We start from the raw sequence: 24,740 nt of genomic DNA, 5'->3' as shown, positions 1-24,740 counted from the left end.
ACCACCACCTACTCCAGTCCTGTAACCCGGAAGGTGTACACGATCAAAGGCAGAGCCATGTGTGAAAGCACCCACGTGATTTACCAACTGACCTGCCTACACTGTGAAGCTTTCTATGTGGGAATGACCAGCAACAAACTGTCCATTCGCATGAATGGACACAGGCAGACAGTGTTTGTTGGGAATGAGGATGACCCTGTGGCTAAACATGCCTTGGTGCATGGCCAGCACATCTTGGCACAGTGTTACACTGTCCGGGTTATCTGGATACGTCCCACTAACACCAACCTGTCAGAACTCCGGAGATGGGAACTTGCCCTTCAGTATATCCTCTCTTCTCGTTTTCCGCCTAGCCTCAACCTCCGCTAATTTCAAGTTGCCGCTGCTCATACCTCACCTGTCTTTCAACAACATCTTTGCCTCTTTACTTCCGCCTCGACTGACATCTCTGCCCAAACTCTTTGCCTTTACAAATGTCTGCTTGTGTCTGTGTATGTGCGGATGGATATGTGTGTGTGTGCGAGTGTATATCTGTCCTTTTTTCCCCCTAAGGTAAGTCTTTCCGCTCCCGGAATTGGAATGACTCCTTACCGTCTCCCTTAAAACCCACATCCTTTCATCTTTCCCCCTCCTTCCCTCTTTCCTGACGAAGCAACCATTGGTTGCGAAAGCTAGAATTTTGTGTGTATGTATGTGTCTGTTTGTGTTTCTATCGACCTGCCAGCGCTTTCGTATGGTAAGTCACATCATCTTTATTTTTAATTATATTTTTCCCGTGTGGATTGTTTCCCTATTATATTCATATCATAAATTATTTAACAGTTACATTGCAGACCCATACACATTCCCAGATACACTTACACATGGAATAACTTAGCTGAAACCTAAAGATCAAGCAGACCCAGCAAACCCAGCTAAATATCACCCCATAACATGCCTACCAACAATATACAAAGTATTAACTTCAGTCGTTACACAAAAATTAATGACACATACAACACAGAACAAAATTATAAATGAAGAACAAATAGGCTGTTGCAAAGGAGCACAAGGATGTAAAGAGCAACTGATGATAGATGCAGAGGTGACATATCAAGCTAAAACTAAACAAAGGTCGCTACACTGCGCATACATTGATTACCAAAAAGCTTTTGATAGTTTACCGCACTCATGGTTACGTAGATCCTAAATTGATACAGTTCCTAAACATAGTAATGAAAAATTGGAAAACCACACTTAGTATCCAAACAAATTCAAATAATATCACATCACAGCCAATACAGATTTAGCATGGAATATACCAAGGAGACTCATTAAGTCCTTTCTGGTTCTGCCTTGCTCTGAACCTACTATCGAACATGATAAATAATACAAATTATGGATACAATATTACTGGAACATACCCACACAAAATCACACATTTTCTATATGTGGATGATCTAAAACTACTGGCAGCAACAAATCAACAACTCAACCAATTACTAAAGATAACAGAAGTATTCAGCAATGATATAAATATAGCTTTTGGAACAGACAAATGTAAGAAAAATAGCATAGTCAAGGGAAAACACACTAAACAAGAAGATTACATATTGGATAACCCCAGCGACTGCATAGAAGCGATGGAAAAAACAGATGCCTATAAATATCTAGGATACAGACAAAAAATAGGAATAGATAATACAAATATTAAAGAAGAACTAAACGAAAAATGTAGACAAAGACTAACAAAAATACTGTTAACAGAATTGACAGCAAGAAACAAGACAAAAGCTATAAATACTTATGCTATATCAATATTGACCTACTCATTTGGAGTAGTGAAATGGAGTAACACAGACCTAGAAGCACTCAATACACTTACATGATCACAGTGCCACAAATATAGAATACATCACATACATTCAGCAACAGAAAGATTCACATTAAGCAGAAAGGAAGGAGGAAGGGGATTTATCGACATAAGAAAACCTACAGTATGGACAGGTAGACAATTTAAGAAAATTCTTTCTAGAATGAGCAGAAACTAGCAAAATACACAAAGCAATCACTCATATAAATACATTGGCTACATCACTGCAATTTCATAACCACTTCTACAACCCTTTAGAAACACTACATGGCAAGCACCCGTATCATCTAACACAGCCACACATCGGTCAAGATGCATCCAACACATGGCTTAGAAAAGGCAATATATACAGTGAGACGGAAGGATTCATGATTGCAATGCAGGATCAAACAGTAAACACCAGATATTACAGCAAGCATATTATTAAAGATCCCAATACCACAACAGATAAGTGCAGACTTTGCAAACAACAAATAGAAACAGTAGATCACATCACAAGCGGATGTACAATACTACATTATACTGGAACACAACCATTATAACAGATAAAACAACACCACATAACAAACCTGACAATTATACTGGAACACAACCATTATAACAGATAAAACAACACCACATAACAAACCTGACATCATACTCACCAATAAAAAGAAGAAATTAACACAACTAATCGAAATATCCATACCCAATACAACAAATATACAAAAGAAAACAGGAGAAAAAATTGAAAAATACATCCAACTGGCTGAGGAAGTCAAGGACATGTGGCATCAGGATAAAGTTGACATTATACCAATTACACTATCAACTACAAGAGTCATACCACACAATATCCACCAGTACATCGACGCAATACAGCTACATCCAAACTTATATATACAACTACAGAAATCTGTAATTATTGATACATGTTCAATTACCCGAAAGTTCCTAAATGCAATGTAACATATACCATACAGTTAAAAGGAAGTCACACTTGATCAAGGTCCATGTCACTTTCCATTTTTGACCAGACATAACGTCTGAGAAAAGAAAGAATAGTAGTAATAATAATACTAATAATAAATATTGAAGCTAACAGACCACCACAAGAAAATGGGGCTTTCGGGGAGGGAGAAACAAAATGCAACAACAAAAATAAGATAAAACAGTCATTTCAAAAAAAGAAAAACATGCACAGTAAGAGCAAGGACTTGTAACTGCAGGGTTGCCACAAGTTCTGGAAATCAGGGAATTTCAGACATATCAGGGAAATCAGGGAAATATGAAAAAACACTGGAAAAATCTCATTTTTGTCTCAGTAGCATGAAATGGTTTGTTTACTGGCTGGGCGCAGCTGAGTATGTGCACCGCTACCCTAATTTCTCATTTATACTGCTTCTCCCCTTCGCACCTCTCCCCTCAGATTGCAGTCAGTGCTGCCACCGATACTTGCTGTTAGCCTAGCAGCTGCTGATGAGAGGCAGGGAGGCATTAGGAATGTTTTTTTTGGATCTGAGTCTCAGAGATTGTTGACGCTGCAGCCAGAGACAATGGTCATGTGTGCATGAGATGTGTCTGAGTGATTGTGTGAATGTGTGTGCATTCTCGTTTTCTGACAAAGGCTATGGGCAAAAATCTAGTTTTGAGAGTGTGATTGTCTTCTGTATATGACTTCCTGTGGCTCAGTGATCATCTTTACGGTGTGTTGCTACCTATCCTCATTATTATTGATTCTCAGAGTATTTGCGCAAGTTATCTGTTGCGTGGGTGATCACCACAGTCTCATTTCATCAACATGGTGTCTGTGACAATTGAATAGCTGGTCTCATGTGAGGAGTTCCATGACAGGCCAAAACTGCAGGCCATTTCAGTGGGTATCTCTAATGGATCAAGCCTGCCGATCTGAAGCCCACACTTCCCCACTAATGTGCGGGCCCTGCCTGTCAGATCTACTCTCACTGACCTGCGCACAGGCTGGGCCTGTCTGTGTGAGGTATAATGTGATGGATTTTCATGGTTTATCTATGGACCCAGGACTGTGGCGCTCCTCAGCAGACCACAGACTACAGGTGCTGGATTTCAGGAATTGCGACTGTCTCATCACAAGTACATTGTACAGTGCGGCATTTTGTAGGCATTTTATTTATTCTAGTATATAGTAGTTTATATATTAGAAGGTATGGATGATGAAAAGAGGGAAATTGTGGCAGTTTGTATGCTATGTACTCAAGTACTTCTGGAAAGAAAAATCACACAATACCTGTAGAATAATAGACATAACACAGTGGGTAATAACTGACAATAATGAACCATAGTATAACCAACATTTTATTGGTAGTCATCTATAGTGTTGGTTTAGACAACTCTTCCCCACCTTATACATTTCTTTCAAGAGGCCTACATTTTTCTGAGGTTATTTCTGAAAGCAGTGAAGGTATTTTAAATCTGTCTTGTGACTCCAACAAAATCAGTATTTTTGTCACCAAATGTGCTTCACTTTATATAAATAAAATAACATCAGTGACCTTAATGAAATACATATACCATTTGGCTTGCTTTCTCCATTTAAAAACAGTTCATTACAAATGATGTTGGTGTTAGTAATTAAGATTTTTGCTCACACATTTAGAAATACTTAAGTGCGTACATTTTTTTGTCACTTATGTCTTTATTTACCCTTGAGATCTCAAATTTTGTCAGGGAAAAATTCTAAAACTTCTTTGGAAAATAGGGAAAATATGAGGGAATTTCATTTGGGGAAACTTGTGGCAACCCTAAACTGGTATCAAAAATATCGGTTGAGCTATATAGCTCAATTTGAAAGCATGGTACCAAACAAAAATTCTAAAGCAGATTGAGGTACAAAAAGCCAAAAACAAAAACCAATGCACTTAGTAATCAATTGAGAAAAACAAAAAAAGTAGTACCAGAATCAATCGACATATATAAATGAACTTAAAACACCAGTAACAATACAAAGAGGCTAAAACTTACACAACAAAACACAACTTCAATAAAATCAAGAATGAAACCTGTCAGACATGCATGATTATAGAGTCTCATAAAATCACATATGTATCACAAAAAGAACAAATGGTAAACAGTAATGAAGAAACACAATTCATGAACCAACTGAAAAACACAGAAGTAGTAAGAACACCCACCTCAGTTAACAGAAAACATTTACGTACATCAGACAAGTCCATCCAAACATCACCCAACCCACACAAAAAAAACACACACACACACAACACACAAGAAAACCAAATATCACTCAACAAAACACAAACTCCTCCCCCCTCCCTGGCCACAAACACAAAAAAAACTCTCAATCATTCCCATTTAATTAGCAAGCTGACACCTGTGCATTTTTCCTATTAGTTTCACGAAAACCTGAAAAACATTATACCTCTGTGGAATACTTTTCCACCAATTGTATTAATCAGGATGAGCCTGTAAAATGGAATACCATATTTTATCCCTCTCAATAACAGGTATGAATAACCCCTACCACGCCTCTCCCAGTATCCCTCAATAATGCTAGTACAGACCCCAGTCTCATAGCCTTTAAATTTAATGTGATTCACATCATTTTCTGACAATGCCCTACCGCCCAACCTGTTATATGAAGCAAACCCATCTGATGTAATAGTAAGCCTGTCTGTTACATATTCCCCTATTAGTAAAGTCAACACTCACATACTTCGATTTTCAATAACCCAAAAGCCAACATCATTACAATCTCCGCCAGAAACAACTTACCAAAAGACCAACAAGTTTATGATCCATACTGCTCTTCCACTTACCAAAGCTCACCTTCTCTACTTCTACTATCACCCCTAGCCCCCTAATGATCCCCTATACTTAATGAATTCCCCCACAAACCTCTGTGCAGAACAAAAACCAATTACTGTAGTTTCAGGAACCCTAGTTTCATGCATGGCATATTTAACTGATAAAAAAATGGAAACTGCAGATTATCCGTGTGATACCTCCACATGTAGCCACTGGAAGAACATTGACAGGACACCTGCATGTTATTGCTACATGTTTGATATGTACAGTATTCTCCAAAGTCATCCAACATTTGCAAAAATTTAATGGTTGATTCCACATACACCATTCACTGCACAATGTTCAACTATTGAAAATTAATTTTGGATCCATGTTGCAAAAAATAATAGCATGATCACAATCAAATGACATCATGGCTCAAAACTGAGTCGTGATATCAAATGGTAGAGTTGAGTCCATACAAGTTGAAGACCTAGTATACCATTGTGCTTGACATGTTGGCTTTGGATTACCTCTCACGAGTAATCTCATATAGTCAGTAAAAGTGAGAAAGGAGCAGAACTTCAGTGCTCAATAGTTGTTACAATGATGACCTTCAGTTTAAATGGGAAGTTCAAATTCCTTTTTTTTTTTTTTTTCTTTCTTTTTTTTTTTGTGTCGGCTAAGGCATTGATGCCAACGGCTTCTGTGTCCATTTTATTATTGTTCTTACTAGATGCCTCAGCTCTCTCAAGTAGTGTGATACATAAGCAGTTGAACATAATAATCTCAAATAATTTACATTAGGATACACAATTTTGTTACTTATACAACTCTTTGCAAAAAATACCTTAAACCGGTGGCTTGAAGTTTTGATGGGTAGAAAAGTGAGATCCATAGACCAAAGTGCTTTTCTGCAACTTCCTTAGAATTCTTTCAGTAAATTTGAGTCCGGAATATGCCTTTCTCACTGCTAGATTTATGTGGTCATTTCTCTTTGGACCACTGTGAATAGACAGTTCTGCATGGTTAAAGGTTGTGGTGGATTCCAGTGATTGATTATCAGGCAAGCTCCATAGTAAATTGAAACCATGTCTTCCCTCCATTAATGTACTTTCCATTATATTTGTTTATGTTTATAATCATCTGCCAATATTTGTACTAGGTGCTGATCACATGCATATCTCTCTGTGTTTGATAACGAGTTTCTAAATCCCCCCCTTTCCTCTGTGCATGACTGCATCATTGGCGAACAGCCTCATATCATATATTGTTTTGAGCTTCTCCAAACACAACTTTTGGTTCTGATAACAACTTCCAGAAAGAATGACATGCTGAGTTCAGTTTATGAGGAAGTGTCTTATCAGTCATACATGTTGTCCATAAAAGAAAATACCAGTTTCAATTGTATATTACAACACTTTAGTTTAGACAGTTTATTATAAATCATACATCACACTGAATGTAAACTAACCTAGTGTTTCTTACAAATGTTCAGTGTGTGCACTTTTAATTAAATGACACACATCCAACTTAAAATCCAATTTTTCCTACACTTTGGTTAACAAGTCCGTAACCTCTTCAGTTCTGTCTCTCAATCCTAATAAATTGTTAGGTAGTGGCAGAACATAAATTTGATCTTTTACAAACCTCAAAGGAAAAATATCACATGGCTTGAGACCAGGTGAATGTGGAGGCCAGTGGAATATAGTGATCATTAAGACCAATCCAACATTCAGGGACTTCAGTATTCAATCACTTTTGGATGAAAAGATGCCTAAGGGCATGGGCTCCTCTTGTTGCCAAATAAAATTTTTGTGTTCACCTTCTAATTCAGAAAAGAGCCATTCTTGCAGCATATCCAGATAAGCCACCACTGTTACAGTAACTTCATGGGAAAAAAATAGTCTGTAAACTTGATGCCAAGATACAGTACAGAAGGTGTTTTTATTCTCGGCAATCTGTTTGATATTGTAGAGCTTCACTCGTGAGGATATTCTGACCCCAAGATATGAACATTATGGATATTTACCTTTCTACTTAGAAGCCTCATCACTGATCACCACATGTTCAAAAAGTCATCTTCCCACTGCAATAGTTCACTTGCAAAGTTATAACATACACCATCATCATCAGGTTTTAAAACATGTACTAGCTGTAATCAGTATGGACATACATCTAAATGTTTTCTTACAACCTTCCACACTGCCATCAAGGTAACTGAAATTCAAAACTTGCTTTCTGAACAGACTTCTTAAGAGTATGAAGATAAGATGCTCTCTCATGGCCACACCTTTGGTTGTTCCATATTTTTTCACTTTACACACACATCTAGCCAGCAAACTTTGGAACATTACATTCTTTACACTTGTCAGGAGTCACCGTTTTGCTAATGTAGCAGTGCAGGTGAGAAAACAACAAAGCAGTACTTGCTCATGTACTTATCTAAAGCTGTTCGAGTTACTCTTTAGTTGTGACCTTGAACCAACACACTACAATGCTTATAGTTGACACTATTAAAATTTACGTCTGGGACATTCTGTTATGGACACCCTGTATTTCTGTGTGATATTTGATGTGCATGTATTTCTTTCATTGGGAAATATTGGGGAATTGTGTTGAAGGCTTTACAAAAGTCAGGTAACTTGGCATCAAGTTAAGATCTGCATCCGTGGACTTGCAGTTCTCATGAATAAACAGAGCAATCTGGCTTAGACACAATTGGTGTTTGAAGAAAGATTGTAGATTCCCAAATAGGAGTTACTTGTGTCCAGATCTTTGGTCCAAGTTGACACTCCTCTGTTCATATATGAGGGTTAATCATTAAATTTTAATTATCGCTTAAAAAAAAAATCAGGCTGTTACCATAAAGCTTTGTCATGGTCTTAGACCTTTTCTGTATGTTCACTCTTCAATGTGATACATTTTTCGTAATGATGGGTGACTTGGTGTAGACCTTGGTTGTAGAAGTCTGTTCAGAAAATGTGCCACCTTTAGAATCACCTATTTGTAGTCATGGAAGAAGTTGTCATGCAATGGTTTCTTCATGCAAAACAGAGGAAGATATCACTGGATGTCATGTTAAGAGAGTTAAGGAGGAGGTAAAAATATAAATTCTGTCCTCAGAAGCTGGTGTGTCCATCAATATTGACTGACTGCCATGCCATCCTCTGTCCGTGGTATCATTGGATGTGGTTTGTAGGGGCATTGGGTTGGCACACCGCTCTCCTGCCATCCATTTTCTTAGCTCAGTGCTAGGAATCAAACCTGGCAGTCAGCTGCACTGACCACTAAGCTATGGAAGTAGACTGAGAGACGGGTGGGAAGGCAAAATTTGGTAGAACAAGAAACACCACATGTAACTGTGCCCTGTGCAGAAAGAGATGGGATGTTGCTGTGAAGCAAAAACACTCACATGAACAGCTTCCCACAATGCTTTGTCTTTATAGTCTCCCCTAAACCCATCAGAAGATTTTGGTAGTATGCTCCTGTGATAGTTTTCTCCTTACAACTTCAATCTGTTAGCATCACACCATAGTGGCCTATAAAGCACACAACACCCCTCTCCCAGTGATTGTTGGATGTTGGCCTGTTTTTCCACTGCTTGGTTTGCTTCTTTTGTCTTATGTTCATACTGATAACAGCCAGCATTCATCCATGTTGATTAGATAGCTAAAGGAATGAATTGTATTGCCCTGATACAGCTGCAGTGTTTTCATTGCTGCCTCAGTTTGGCAGGCATTTTGAAGAGGTGAGCATGGTTATGCAATCTAGTAGATGACAACCTTTATCATGTTTAAGAGTCATGCGAGATGTAGAAAACTAACATATGACTGATTTTCATTTTTTACATGGTTTCCTCCACTGTGACATGCTGGTCTGTGAGCACCAGGGTCTCCACTTCTCTTGCAATTCCGTGTTCTTCACAGGAATATGGTCTGCCATTTCATCCTTTGTCATTCAGAATTGTTTGGCCAAGATGGTCTGCTACTTAATTTTCATCATTCAGAATTGTTTAACCACACAGGAAGTGTGTGTGCCACCTAACCCCTGTGTCATACAATTGTAAAATGTTGCCATACACTTCCAGTTATTGCAGTGTTATTATCCGACAAATGCATAAAGTGTATTACCACATAATATTCCACTTTATCAGTGGTTTGTACCATTTTGTTTTGTCTCTTCTAGCAGCATGTTATGGTGCTATGATACAGAGATTTCAGTATGTACTGGGGTTGCACTGGAAAGGAACAAAAATTGACAATGTAATTATTTTTGTGAGGTGATAATTAAAACTTTGACTACATTGCTTATATTTTACTGTTAAGAGTATCTTGAGTACACAATATAAACGTTCCACAATACCATTTAATTAATAGTTTATAATGAACCAGCTTCTTAGGCCATCATCAGATAATTTAATATGATGGCCTAAGAAGGTGAAAGCTGGTTAATAATGAACTATTAAATAAATAGTATTGTGGAATGCTAATACTGTGTACTCAAGATACACTTAACAGTAACATTAATGTGAATGGCATGTGATCCTCTGTTAGGTCTGGAGCTATTACTTAAATATTTTTGTGGAACATTTATATGGTATATTCAAGATTTTAGTATGTCCATATTCCTCCAAGAACCAACAGAATATTCTGTAAATATTATTAAAAATTTCATTTCTGATGTAAGGGAAAAGGGGGATTGTGATACTCTTTACTTTTGAAATGATATTTTAAAGTTATTATTTCTTATATATTTTATTTTATTCCATTATTCGTGCTCATCTTAATATTTTAGATATTGGTTTTATCAATGTTCTCTGTGTGCAACATAAATTTGCATGTTTTGCTAATAAATATTTTGCTCCCTTTATATGTTTTTCAGAATGATGTAATAATGTGGGAAACACGGGTTTGTAGTACATATGCTTGTTTTTTTCTTCCATTTATGTTTATTATTATGATTAATGAGATGGGGTGTTGCTGTTGTTACATTCCATCCTGGATTTTGTATTGTTTGATTTTATTACTATTATTATTATTTTTCAGAGCCACCGGAATGTGATAACTTCTCATGCAAGGCCATATGGATACGCATACTAGTCCTGGAATTATTTGTGAATCACAACCACAGTGCAGAGACAGCAATCTAATAGGATTATGAAAAGTTATTACCTAAGTACAGAAAGCATGGAGCTGCTAGTTTATCTGGATCATGAGATTGATTACAAGGGTAAATATAATGATGATCTATGTTCTGAACTGTTTTCACTGTATTCACCCTATATACAGGGTGTTTCACTAAATGTGTTTGCCTCTGTAAGTTACGAAGTAATAGGCGATGGAAATATTTATTGCAGTAGGTCACCACAAGAAACATTACACTGTCTGCGGAGCTGTGAACATAGTTTATTGTGTTATTATCCAAAGAGTTACAGCAAGAAGATACGATTTTTTAAATGGAACAATAGTTGTTTCTGTCATTCACTGGAATCAGTAGCACCAGCTGCGTGTACATCAATTTGAATTACATTCCTATCACTTTTAGTTTGGGAGCTACAACCCTTTACAGTTTCAGGGGCAGATACCACACACGCTGTGCATAACACAATGCACCTTCTAAATGTGGTACGGCCGAGTTGTAACGTTGCCGGTGTCATGGAGCCAGAAGCTTCCTTGATGCGCTGTTAGACTGCCGACTGTCACTACACATGGCCATATACCCAACAGTTCGAACCACACAAACAGACCAAGAACTGCAAGAAGTGAGGAGACGGAGATGTTTGTTTTAGCTGCAGTACACCATGATCCTCATGTCAGATTACGAGCCGTTGTTGCAGTAACTGGTGTCAGTCTCACAGCTGTGTGGCATATAGTACATGGCCACAGGTTTCACCCGTACTGCCTGTCACTGACCCAGGAGCTCCATGGGAGCAATTACTGTGCAAGAGTTTCAGTCTGTGAATGGGCCATGTGTTATTTCACATTGGAATCTCTAAAAGCTGTTATGTTCTCTGATGAGTCCATGTTCACAAATTGTGGTGCAGTGAATTACCATAATGTGCACTAATGGGCTGCAAACAATCCTCAGTGGGTACGACCTGTCGACCATCAACATAGGTGGTCTATTAATGTATGATGTGGGGTCCTTGGGGATGAAATCATTGGTCCACATTGCTTCCCAAGTACACTGACAGGTGAGGTATATCGTGTGTTTATAGTCAACAGTTTGGGTGGTCTCCTTGAACATGTGTGTCTACACACAAGAGTCCATATGTGGATGCAGCACGATGATCACCCAGCCCATTCTGCACGTGCTGTTGTGGAAGAACTAAACAACAGGTTTGCGGGAAGGTGGTTGGGGTGCCATGGTCCTCGTTCATGGCCCACAGGGTCGCCCGATTTAACACCATTAGATTTCTTTTTGTGGGAGTGTTTAAAGGATCATGTTTATGTCACCGTGCCCTCATCCCAAGATGATCTAAAACGGCGCATCGAGGACACATGTCACTCCGTGACACTGGCGATGTTATATCTCACCCAGAGATCTTTTAGAAGGCGCATTGCATTGTGCATTCAGGATCATGGACACACATTTGAATCTCATTTAAATCAACTTCCCACTGCTAGAACATCCATCACCCACCACACAGCCATGTATTATGTTCAGCATCTACATACTGCCCCTGAAACTTTGAAGGGTTGTAGCTCCCACACTAAAAGTGATAGGAATGTAATTTAAATTGATGTATACACAGCTGGTGATACTAATTGCAGTGCATGATAGAAACAACTATTGTTCCATTTAAAAATTGTATCTTTTTGCTGTAACTCTTTGGATAATAACACAATAATCTATGTTCATAGCTCCGCAGACAGTGTAATGTTTCTTATGGTGACCTACCACAATAAATATTTCCATCACCTATTACTTTGTCACTTATAGAGGCAAACACATTTAGTGGAACACCATGTATATTCAAGGCTAAAGCCAAGCTTAAAACCGAGCGAGGTGGTGCAGTGGTTAGCACACTGGACTCGCATTCGGGAGGACGACGGTTCAATCCCGTCTCCAGTCATCCTGATTTAGGTTTTCCGTGATTTCCCTAAATCGCTTCAGGCAAATGCCGGGATGGTTCCTTTGAAAGGGCACGGCCGATTTCCTTCCCAATCCTTCCCTAACCTGAGCATGAGCTCCGTCTCTAATGACCTCATTGTCGACGGGACGTCAAACACTAACCACCACCACCACCACCACCACCACCACCACCACCAAACTTAAAATCAAATGATACACACCCTTCCAGTTATTTATAGTTGTGAGTGAATACAAAGCCATGGTACCATGACATTACATCTACATCTACACTCTGCAAACCACTGTGAGGTGCATGGCAGAGGGTACAACCCATTGTACCAGTTGTTAGTTCCATTCCAAGTATATATGGAGGACGAGAAGAGCAATTGTTTGACTGCCTCTGTGCATGCAGGAACTATTCTGATCTTATCCTCATGATCCCTATGTGAGCAGTATGTAGGGTGTTTGTATATGTAATATATAAAGAGAAACATCTTTATCAAAAAGTCTCAAAAATTTCTTAGGTCTACCATTTCTTCTACAAGAGGCCCACAGCTGTCCTGTTTCATTAGACTAGTGATAGTTTCATGTGTGCTGTTTCCTTGCATCTCTATGATCAAAAACTGTGTATGAGAATGATATTTTATATTGCGCAAAGTTTGGTTTTTAGATCTAATTTTACATTTCTTAGATCCAATCTTCAATAACAGATAGCTGTCATTTCTGAATCTTGTCTATTGCAATTTCTTTAAACTATTGAGATTAATTTACTGATGTGTGCTTTAATAAGTTATAGCTGTGAATAGGTTGAATGCTCCTAAGATTCCTGGGCTGGGTATTTATGAGTGCTGCCAGAACCATAAGCTCTCAGCATTCTTCACCAACCATTGTGAAATGTTCTTACAGAATATTGAGTGTCTGAGAAGAGGGATCACCCATATAAATCAACCTACATAATGATAAAAAAAAATTTCAAGGGTGGATGGTTTCGAGGCTGAACAGTAATATGGGGCAACTTCTAAGTTAGTGCCCTACATTATTTCATTAGGTTTGTTTAGTTTCATAAGGCTCTGTGTAAATTGATTTTTATTTTCCTAGCTGTAATGGAAATTATTCATTCATTTAAAAACACTTCTGGTAGTTCAAATGGGCCATTGGGTAGTACAGACACATAATGTAACAAAGGAGGAGTTTTGGAAATTCAGTGCCTAAAACAGTACAATGTAAGTATAGCAGATCATAATTGTTTGTGAGAATGTGTTTTTAATTCTGAAGTGCAAAGAAAATATGCTGAAGAAAGTATTATTGTTCTTCATACAATAAATGTCCTATATAGGACCACAAGAACACATAAATTTTGGAATAGTTTCTGAAACAGAATATTCCTGATAGGAACATGTCACAGTACCTTTAAATGCCTAGTTCCTTGATGAATATATGAAATGGATGGACTTACATAACAAACTCAACAACAGCAAAGGTATTGTGATGTACAAGGTTATTCTTTTTATGGAAATGGAAAGAGTGAAATTGAAACAAAAGTGGGAGACAGTTGCTATCATTGACATTTTGACTATAAAAAGACTAGATTATATTAGAGTAAACTACATTCAGTTTTTGTTCCGTAGACCCAAAAATCTACATCTACATCTACATCTATACTCCGCGAGCCACCTTACGGTGTGTGGCGGAGGGTACTTATTGTACCACTATCTGATCCCCCCTTCCCTGTTCCATTCACGAATTGTGCGTGGGAAGAACGACTGCTTGTAAGTCTCCGTATTTGCTCTAATTTCTCGGATCTTTTCGTTGTGATCATTACGCGAGATATATGTGGGCGGTAGTAATATGTTGCCCATCTCTTCCCGGAATGTGCTCTCTCGTAATTTCGATAATAAACCTCTCCGTATTGCGTAACGCCTTTCTTGAAGTGTCCGCCACTGGAGCTTGTTCAGCATCTCCGTAACGCTCTCGCGCTGACTAAATGTCCCCATGACGAATCGCGCTGCTTTTCGCTGGATCATGTCTATCTCTTCTATTAATCCAACCTGGTAAGGGTCCCATACTGATGAGCAATACTCAAGAATCGGACGAACAAGCGTTTTGTAAGCTACTTCTTTCGTCGATGAGTCACATTTTCTTAGAATTCTTCCTATGAATCTCAACCTGGCGCCTGCTTTTCCCACTGTTTGTTTTATGTGATCATTCCACTTCAGATCGCTCCGGATAGTAACTCCTAAGTATTTTACGGTCGTTACCGCTTTCAATGATTTACCACCTATGGCATAATCGTACTGGAATGGATTTCTGCCCCTATGTATGCGCATTATATTACATTTATCTACGTTTAGGGAAAGCTGCCAGCTGTCGCACCATGCATTAATCCTCTGCAGGTCCTCCTGGAGTACGTACGAGTCTTCTGATGTTGCTACTTTCTTGTAGACAACCGTGTCATCTGCAAATAGCCTCACGGAGCTACCGATGTTGTCAACTAAGTCATTTATGTATATTGTAAACAATAAAGGTCCTATCACGCTTCCCTGCGGTACTCCCGAAATTACCTCTACATCTGCAGATTTTGAACCGTTAAGAATGACATGTTGTGTTCTTTCTTCTAGGAAATCCTGAATCCAATCACAAACCTGGTCCGATATTCCGTAAGCTCGTATTTTTTTCACTAAACGTAAGTGCGGAACCGTATCAAATGCCTTCCTGAAGTCCAGGAATACGGCATCAATCTGCTCGCCAGTGTCTACGGCACTGTGAATTTCTTGGGCAAATAGGGCGAGCTGAGTTTCACATGATCTCTGTTTGCGGAATCCATGTTGGTTATGATGAAGGAGATTTGTATTATCTAAGAACGTCATAATACGAGAACACAAAACATGTTCCATTATTCTACAACAGATTGACGTAAGCGAAATAGGCCTATAATTATTCGCATCTGATTTATGACCCTTCTTGAAAATGGGAACGACCTGCGCTTTCTTCCAGTCGCTAGGTACTTTACGTTCTTCCAGCGATCTACGATAAATTGCTGATAGAAAGGGGGCAAGTTCTTTAGCATAATCACTGTAGAATCTTAAGGGTATTTCGTCTGGTCCGGATGCTTTTCCGCTACTAAGTGATAGCAGTTGTTTTTCAATTCCGACATCGTTTATTTCAATATTTTCCATTTTGGCGTCCGTGCGACGGCTGAAGTCAGGGACCGTGTTACGATTTTCCGCAGTGAAACAGTTTCGGAACACTGAATTCAGTATTTCTGCCTTTCTTCGGTCGTCCTCTGTTTCGGTGCCATCGTGGTCAACGAGTGACTGAATAGGGGATTTAGATCCGCTTACCGATTTTACATATGACCAAAACTTTTTAGGGTTCTTGTTTAGATTGTTTGCCAATGTTTTATGTTCGAATTCGTTGAATGCTTCTCTCATTGCTCTCTTTACGCTCTTTTTCGCTTCGTTCAGCTTTTCCTTATCAGCTATGATTCGACTACTCTTAAACCTATGATGAAGCTTTCTTTGTTTCCGTAGTACCTTTCGTACATGATTGTTATACCACGGTGGATCTTTCCCCTCGCTTTGGACCTTAGTCGGTACGAACTTATCTAAGGCGTACTGGACGATGTTTCTGAATTTTTTCCATTTTTGTTCCACATCCTCTTCCTCAGAAATGAACGTTTGATGGTGGTCACTCAGATATTCTGCGATTTGTGCCCTATCACTCTTGTTAAGCAAATATATTTTCCTTCCTTTCTTGGCATTTCTTATTACACTTGTAGTCATTGATGCAACCACTGACTTATGATCACTGATACCCTCTTCTACATTCACGGAGTCGAAAAGTTCCGGTCTATTTGTTGCTATGAGGTCTAAAACGTTAGCTTCACGAGTTGGTTCTCTAACTATCTGCTCGAAGTAATTCTCGGACAAGGCAGTCAGGATAATGTCACAAGAGTCTCTGTCCCTGGCTCCAGTTCTGATTGTGTGACTATCCCATTCTATACCTGGTAGATTGAAGTCTCCCCCTATTACAATAGTATGATCACGAAACTTCTTCACGACGTTCTGCAGGTTCTCTCTGAGGCGCTCAACTACTACGGTTGCTGATGCAGGTGGTCTATAGAAGCATCCGACTATCATATCTGACCCACCTTTGATACTTAACTTAACCCAGATTATTTCACATTCGCATTCGCTAATAACTTCACTGGATATTATTGAATTCTTTACTGCTATAAATACTCCTCCACCATTGGCGTTTATCCTATCCTTGCGGTATATATTCCATTCTGTGTCTAGGATTTCGTTACTGTTCACTTCCGGTTTTAACCAACTTTCCGTTCCTAATACTATATGCGCACTATTTCCTTCAATAAGAGATACTAATTCAGGAACCTTGCCCTGGACACTCCTGCAGTTTACCAATATTACGTTGACTTTTCCTGTTTTTTGTCTCTGAGGACGGACGTTCTTTATCAACGATGATAATGTCCTCTCTGGTAAGCCGTCAGGTATTTTATCGTTTCGCCCAAGGGTGGGTCCCTCTAACCTAAAAAACCCCCGTGTGCACGCCACACGTACTCTGCTACCCTAGTAGCTGCTTCCGGCGTGTAGTGCACGCCTGACCTGTCTAGGGGGGCCCTACAGTTCTCCACCCAATAACGGAGGTCGATGAATTTGCAACCATTATAGTCGCAGAGTCGTCTGAGCCTCTGGTTTAGACCCTCCACACGGCTCCAAACCAGAGGACCGCGATCGACTCTGGGCACTATGCTGCAGATATTAAGCTCAGCTTGCACTCCGCGTGCGATGCTGGTTGTCTTCACCAAATCAGCCAGCCGCCGGAAGGAACCAAGGATGGCCTCAGAACCCAAGCGGCAGGCGTCATTCGTTCCGACATGTGCTACTATCTGCAGCCGGTCACACCCAGTGCGTTCAATAGCTGCCGGAAGGGCCTCCTCCACATTACGGACGAGACCCCCTGGCAAGCACACCGAGTGCACACTGGCATTCTTCCCCGACCTACCCGCTATTTTCCTAAGGGGCTCCATAACCCGCCTAACGTTGGAGCTCCCTATAACTAATAGGCCCGCCCTCTGTGACTGTCGGGACCTTGCCGGAGAATCGGCCACTGGCCCAACAGGCGAGGCATCCTGTGGTGGCTCGGAAACGATGTCATCACCACTAGGAAGCACCCCGTACCTGTTGGAAAGGGGTAAGGCAGCTGCCACGCGGCCAGATCCCACCTTCGCCTTTCGGCCAGGCACGCGCGAGCCCACCACTGTCCGCCATTCACCCTGGAGTGATGGCTGACCGGTAAGATGCTCACTGCCGGAAGACGCAGCGACATCAGGGGTTCCATGCGATTCCAAGGCCACCGAAGTAGGCATAGGTCTCACCACAGTTGCCCCAACGCCACTACGAGCCGACGCCTGCGCCTCGAGCTCGATGAGCCTAACAGACAAAGCCTCCACCTGCCCCCGAAGAGTGGCCAATTCTCCTTGCGTCCGCTCACAACAACCACAGTCCCTACACATGACTATGTTTACCCTACAAGCGAACGGTGTACTCGCCTTATTAGCAGCAGGAAAACGAAGTGCTCGCTCACTGACGGTCTAACCGACACTGAGCTGTTCTAACCAAACAAACAAAAGCCTGTACGATACGAGGGTCGATAGCAACGGCGATACTGTACACTACACTGTTATTAAAATAAACGGTTGTGTCTAGTAGGCACTCAAACACGCAAGAAATTACAAAAATAAAATAGTAACTACCCAGATAACTGAAAATAAGTTGTACCTGTTTGGAGCTCGCAAAAATGTGTAACAAGCGAACGGTGTACTCGCCTTATTAGCAGCAGGAAATCGAAGTGCTCTCTCACTGACGGTCTAACCGACACTGAGCTGTTCTAACCAAACAAACAAAAGCCTGTACGATACGAGGGTCGATAGCAACGGCGATACTGTACACTACACTGTTATTAAAATAAACGGTTGTGAAATGATTCTCATGAGTGTGGAACATGTCAGAAAGTTTAATATAAAAAACATAGAACATTTGAATGTTATACTCATTTCCCTGATTATATGTCAAGAGATTGCCAAAATATGTGAATACATTACAGTAAACTGGAACTGCTGATATTTACAGAATTAATAAATACGCTGTCAGAATGAATCATAGTTATGCACTTTCAATAAAACTTATCATGCGCAAAATACCTAATCTTGACTGTTGTGACTAACTGCTGTCAAAACTGAAATATAACAGACATTTTTATGTAAGCAGGTCTAAAAGCCTCTGTTAAGATATTCATCTGTAGAGTAGCAGTTGCCTACCAAAAAAGTCTATCAGTCTCCTCTTAAACCATGCTGTATCTGAAACCAATCTTTTTATGGTTCATGGACCACTTTGTGACCAAGGTAAGTGATTTTAGGTATTCATGTAGATTGTTCTTATTCCTAGTATTGGTACTATATATTGACCTGTTAGCTGGAAATAGAGATATTATTTGCAACATACTGTATTTCATTAAGGAATAAATATACTGCAAAAGAGTGGTTCAAATACCCAGTTTCTTGAACAGGTTTCTATATGATGTTCTTGAATTTACACCACAAATGAGTCTCATTATACACTTTTGCACCCTAAAATCTTTTTCTCCATTTGACAAGTTTCAACAAAATATGATCCCATGTGACATAATAGAATGAAATTAAGCAAAGTATGCAAGTTTTTTTATGTTTGTATCTCTTGCATCAGCCATCATTCACAAATATATGCTTGTTTAGGTGCTGCAGCAATTCTGTGGTGTGCCCTTCCCAACTGAATGTATTATTGATTTGTAATCCCTGAAATTTAACATTGTCAACCTCTTCTATCTACACGTCTTCGCATGTTATACACATGATGGAAGGAAATCCCTTACACATTCTGAACTCCATATAGTGGGTTTTTTCAAAGTTTAATGATAGTGAATTAGTTTTAAACCATTTATTAATGTCAGTGAAAATTTGATTAGCAGCCATTTCTAATTCTGTACTTGGCTTGCTATTTATTTCAATATTTGTATCATCTGCAAACAAAACATCCTTAGCATCTGGCAATATAACAGATGAGAGGTCATGAAATGGAAATGAGCATTTAGCGTCATTGGCCGGGAGGCACCTTGCTGGGCAGGTTCGGCCACCTTGGTGCAGGTCCAATTATGTTCGACGCCACATTGGGGACCTGCGCACCGGATGGGGATGAAATGATGATGAAGACAACAGAACAGCCAGTCTCTGAGCAGAGAAAATCTCTGGCCCAGCTGGGAATTGAATCCGGGCCTGTAGGACGGCAATCTGTCATGCCGACCACTCAACTATCGGGGCAGACGTGAGAGGTCATTAACATACACAAGGAAAAGCAACAGACTCAAGGTGGAACCTTGATGAACACCACATGTAATTAATTCCCAATGAGATGATGACTGATTGCTTACTCCATAGGATTTTGCAACGACATCCTTTGTTTCCTATTAGTTGGTAATACTCAAACCATTTTGCAGCACTGTCAGTGACACCATACTATTCTAATTTACTTAAGACAATGCTGTGATTTCCAGTGTCAAAAACTTTTGACAGGTCACTGAAAATTCTAATAGTCTCTAATTTTTTACCTGGTGAATTAAGTACATTCTCACTGTATGTGTAAATAGCCTTCTCTATATCAAAAACCTTATGGGTTAAGTGTTGTAGGATTGCTGGATCCAATGTTGTACACTATACCACATCTAATAAGCACTATTTTACTACCCAGAAGCACACATATAGTTATATACATCATTGATTCTTGGTGCACGTGTGTACTGTTTAGCGCGTGGCCACAGACTGCTCACAAAGAGCTTGGCAAACAAAGATATTACACATGACTTGGTCGATAGTCGCCACATTAACCTCCCCACCCCCCTCGGAGTGTGGAGTATGAAACATAAAAATTGGGGCATACATGTTAAGGAAACACCCAGGGGGGAGGGAGAGGGTGTTTAAACTGAAACCATACCTTACATTACATTAGTAACTGAAGTCTTCGAGCCAGTGAGGGGGCCAGATGGTCCTGCCTCACTGGGCAAATCCTCATACAGCAGTCGAGGGATCTGGGGAGGGGACAGTGGGTTGTGAGGAGCCAGGGTAGCGGACCGGAATGCCTGTTGGGTACGTAGGACTTTTACCATTGATGGTTCAGTACCAACAGGCAAGGGGACAGACTGGAGAAGATGAATGTAGGTTAAGTTTTCATTGGGGAAGCTGTCTCATTTGTAGAAGACACACACATTATCCGGATGCATAACAAAAAGCACTTTAGAGCTGCAAATAAAATCTGTGTTGACATTCACTACCACTTCCATATACGGTTTCACAGAATCTCCACGAGTTGTCAGCGACATCACATGTTCTGAGGCTGGTCCCTGATACGTTGCTAAATCCTAAAAGGGGAGAGGCAGGGGGCTGCCTGTAGGAGGGGGGTTCATCACACACGTCACTCTGTAGGGGAATGTCACATGCACCTGTAGCACTATCACATGACTGGGAATGGGTAATGTCACACATGTGGGAATGAGCGTCACTCACGCGCGGACTGTCGGTAGGTGCCTCATGCAAGGTGGGTTTAGCAGGGGGTGGGAGCTGACTGTGTGGGGGCTGACTGTGTGGAGGCTGACTGTGTGGGGGCTGACTGTGTGGGGTATCGGGCAGTTCTCCCAAGAACCACGCCAGTTTGAGGTGGCAGACAGATACTGTTTGAGGTGTGCCATTAATGAGCACTTCGAAGGTGTTGGTATGCCACAACATGACTCCATGGGGGCCCGAGTATGGAGGTCTGAGTGCCGGTTGGATGGTGTTATCATGCACCATGACATGAGTGGATGATACCAGGTCCTTATGCAGAAATACGGGAGGGAACGAGTGCGGTCGAGGAGTAGGCACACGAATGTTAGTGATTAGCTCCTTAACATGCCCAACGAATATCAAGTTACAGATTTGATCTGGAAGAAGTGAAGGCTCAACTAGCTGTCCTGGGAGTGTGAGGGGTTCTCCGTACAGTACTTCTGCCAGGGATGCGCCTAGGTCCTCTTTGTACGCGGCCTGAATGCCTAACATTACCCATGGTAAGGTGTCAGTTCACACACCTCCTTGGCACATCAGAGAAGCTATAAGCAGCATCTGACAAGCCCATTGCTCTGGGGGTGGTATGCTGTAGTCCTAAATCGCTTCACCCCACACAGTTCACAAAGCTGTTGGAAGATGGTAGACTCAAACTGGCGGCGCTGGTCAGTGGTGATAGAAACTGGGCAGCCGAAGTGCGAGATCCACATTAATAAAAGGGCTCAGGCCACTGCATCAGCTGTGATAGTGGTAAGAGGAATTATCTCTACCCAGCGGGTAAACCTGTCAATGGCGGACAGTATGTAACAGAAGGGGCCTGATGGGTGGTAAGGGCATGACGATATCGATGAGTATGTGCTGGAATCTTCTTTTTGCCACATCGAACGTACCCATGGGAGGCTTTGTGTGACGTCCTACTTTTGTGTGCTGACAAGCCACACACGCTCACGCCAACTGTGACATTGTTTTATCACCCCATGCCAAACGAAATGTTCAGATCAGAGGTGCAGTGGTGTGTATGCCAGGGTGTGCCAAGTTGTGGATACTATTTAAAAAATGTACTGGTGGAGAGGTGGAGGAATGCATTCTGTTGAAATGTCGCACCAGATGGGTGACGAAAACCCAGGAAGTGTCTATAACTATAGTTTGACTCCTGCTTTAACATCGGAGCGCAATGTCGCGAGTTCAGTATCCTCTGTTTGCAATTTAGGGAGTTCACTGAGGTCCATTTGTGAAGATAAAATCAACACATGAGATACTAAATTGGCAATGACGTTGTCTGCTACTGTGATGTAACATACGTTGTTCATAAACTGACATATGAGGTCCATATGCCAAAAACGTCTTGGGGATGAGTCCTTGCCTGTGTTATGAAAAGCATGTACCAGTGGCTCATGGTCAGTAAATACCACGAGATGGTGGCCTTCAATATCATCTTGAAACTATTTGGTACCGGCATAAATAGCAAATATTCCCAGTCGTAGGTCATCCATTTACTTTGGGAAGTGGACAGTTTGTGGGAGAAAAATCTGAGTGGCTGTACAACTGAACCCATGGATTGCTGAAGTACTGCCCCCACTGCTGTATACCTCGAGCCTGTAGTAAGCGAGATGGGAGCATCAGGAATGGGGTGAGTGAGCATAATGGCTGTCTGTGAGGCTGACTTTAGGTTATCAAATGCACGATGCATATCTGGAGTCTACGTGACGCCTGAGACCCTGATTTTTTTTTTCTGTCAGTGGGACTTGTATGTCAGCGGTGTGGAGGATGTGTTTGTGGTAGTAATTTGCCATTCCAAGGAAGCGGGGGAGACCCTGAAAATCTTTGGGAAAAGGCACCATACTAATGGTCTTGACCCATTTGGGCATGGTGCGGATGCCGTCAGCAGAAACCCTGTGGCCTAGAAAAGTGACATTAGTGTGGTGAAATTGTGACTTAGCATTGTTCAATGCAACACTGTTTGCTTGTAATAGTTGAAACACTGTACAGTATAACCCCGATTTTGCATGACCTTGATTTAGCATAAACCCGCATTTAATGGAAGGAATTTCAAGCCCCGAAAATTATTCCATAAGTGCAATGCAATTTTATATTTGATTTAACATAATTCGCATTATTAGCATTATTAGCATTAGGAATATGAAATATTGAAAACAATACAATAGTGGCTTTTGTGGCCCGAATGCAAGCCGCATTTTTTTCCCAGTTTTCAGAATCCAAAAAAACGCCTGCAGTTTACATTCAGGTACAAAGCCTAAGAAGTTCCGAAAAATGATGCTAGTTGCCACTGTAAGTGCTTGCGGCCTTTATTGCTGCCTTTGCTGCTAGAAGCTGCCACAGAAGACGTTGTGTTAGTTTCGAGTAATGAATGTTAAGGTATTTTTTATCATGGGTGAATTTGGCAATTTTTCAAATATTCATAGCAATTTAAAAAAACTCTTTGCATATACACCATCAAAACGGACATTTTGAAGAAACTTGACAAGCTTGGATTTATATTTTGAGAATGCCAGCTAACGAGAGCAGTGCTCGTAAAAACGTTTGTTTCAGTCTGCTTTTGAACTTTGGTAAGACATGGAGACAGCAAAAGTAACAACTTTCAGCTTGTTCCAGCAACAGAAAAGCATTTTCTGAAACAAAAGGTGGCCACCACTATGAGTTGGAAGTTGTAGTGAGGAAGCAGCGACAATACTTACCTGTAACTGCAGAAATAATTCAAGTAAAAGCACATCAGAAAATCCAGGATTTTAAAGGGAGCTGCAACTGGGCCTGAAAAATACAGGGTAAAACTCGTCGCATTTCAGCGCTATGTCATCAAACTGCGCACCGGAAATTCTTGCTGGCTTGTACAGCCAATGGCCATAAACTACCACCGTTCATTGCACATGTAAGACTTTACCGAAGTCTGAAGTGTTTCCTAAAAATGTTATTGTATGTGCTAACGAAATTGGCTGGTTCATGGAGGGCATGGTTTTAGAGTGGATCAGACCTGTCTGGCAACGTTGTCCTGGTACTTTACTAGATTCGTACACAGGTCACTGTACACCAGCTGTGAAAACAAAATTAGCAGAGGGTAAAACGGACTTAGCTGTAATTCCAAAATGGATTATGTCCATTCTGCATCCATTCGATGTTTGTTTAAACAAACCTTTTATGGACAAGCAGAAAAATTTGTATACACAGTGCCTAATGAAATAAGATAGGCAATTAATGCCTACAGGACTTGTTAAGTGTGCAAGCTTCTGTCAAGTGTACGTATGCATTAGTCAAGCTTGGAAATGTCTCCCAAGTGAAACTGTTTTCATCACACATTTAAAAAATACTGTATTTCTAATGCGCTTGATGCCACAGTGGATGATGCGTTGTACGAAAGTAGTGACAAGGAGTCACTAGCATTAATAATAG

The 24,740-nt window shown here is 40.5% G+C and overlaps 1 protein-coding gene across 4 annotated transcripts in view; it reads left to right on the top strand.

Annotated features, from left to right (window-relative positions):
- Positions 1-24,740, top strand: part of LOC126457841 (arrestin domain-containing protein 3-like) — a 138,498-nt gene that overhangs the window by 94,710 nt on the left and 19,048 nt on the right. For all 4 annotated transcript variants that reach the window (XM_050094478.1, XM_050094477.1, XM_050094480.1 and 1 more), the window contains exon 8: positions 10,660-10,843. In XM_050094478.1, coding sequence (XP_049950435.1) covers positions 10,660-10,675 — 16 coding nt within the window. In that variant the 3' untranslated portion in view covers positions 10,676-10,843. The remainder of the gene's footprint in view (positions 1-10,659; positions 10,844-24,740) is intronic.

Source organism: Schistocerca serialis, chromosome 2 (genome assembly GCF_023864345.2).
Source record: "Schistocerca serialis cubense isolate TAMUIC-IGC-003099 chromosome 2, iqSchSeri2.2, whole genome shotgun sequence".
NCBI classification, from domain to species: Eukaryota; Metazoa; Arthropoda; class Insecta; order Orthoptera; family Acrididae; genus Schistocerca; species Schistocerca serialis.
This window is presented reverse-complemented; position numbering and strand designations above follow the sequence as displayed.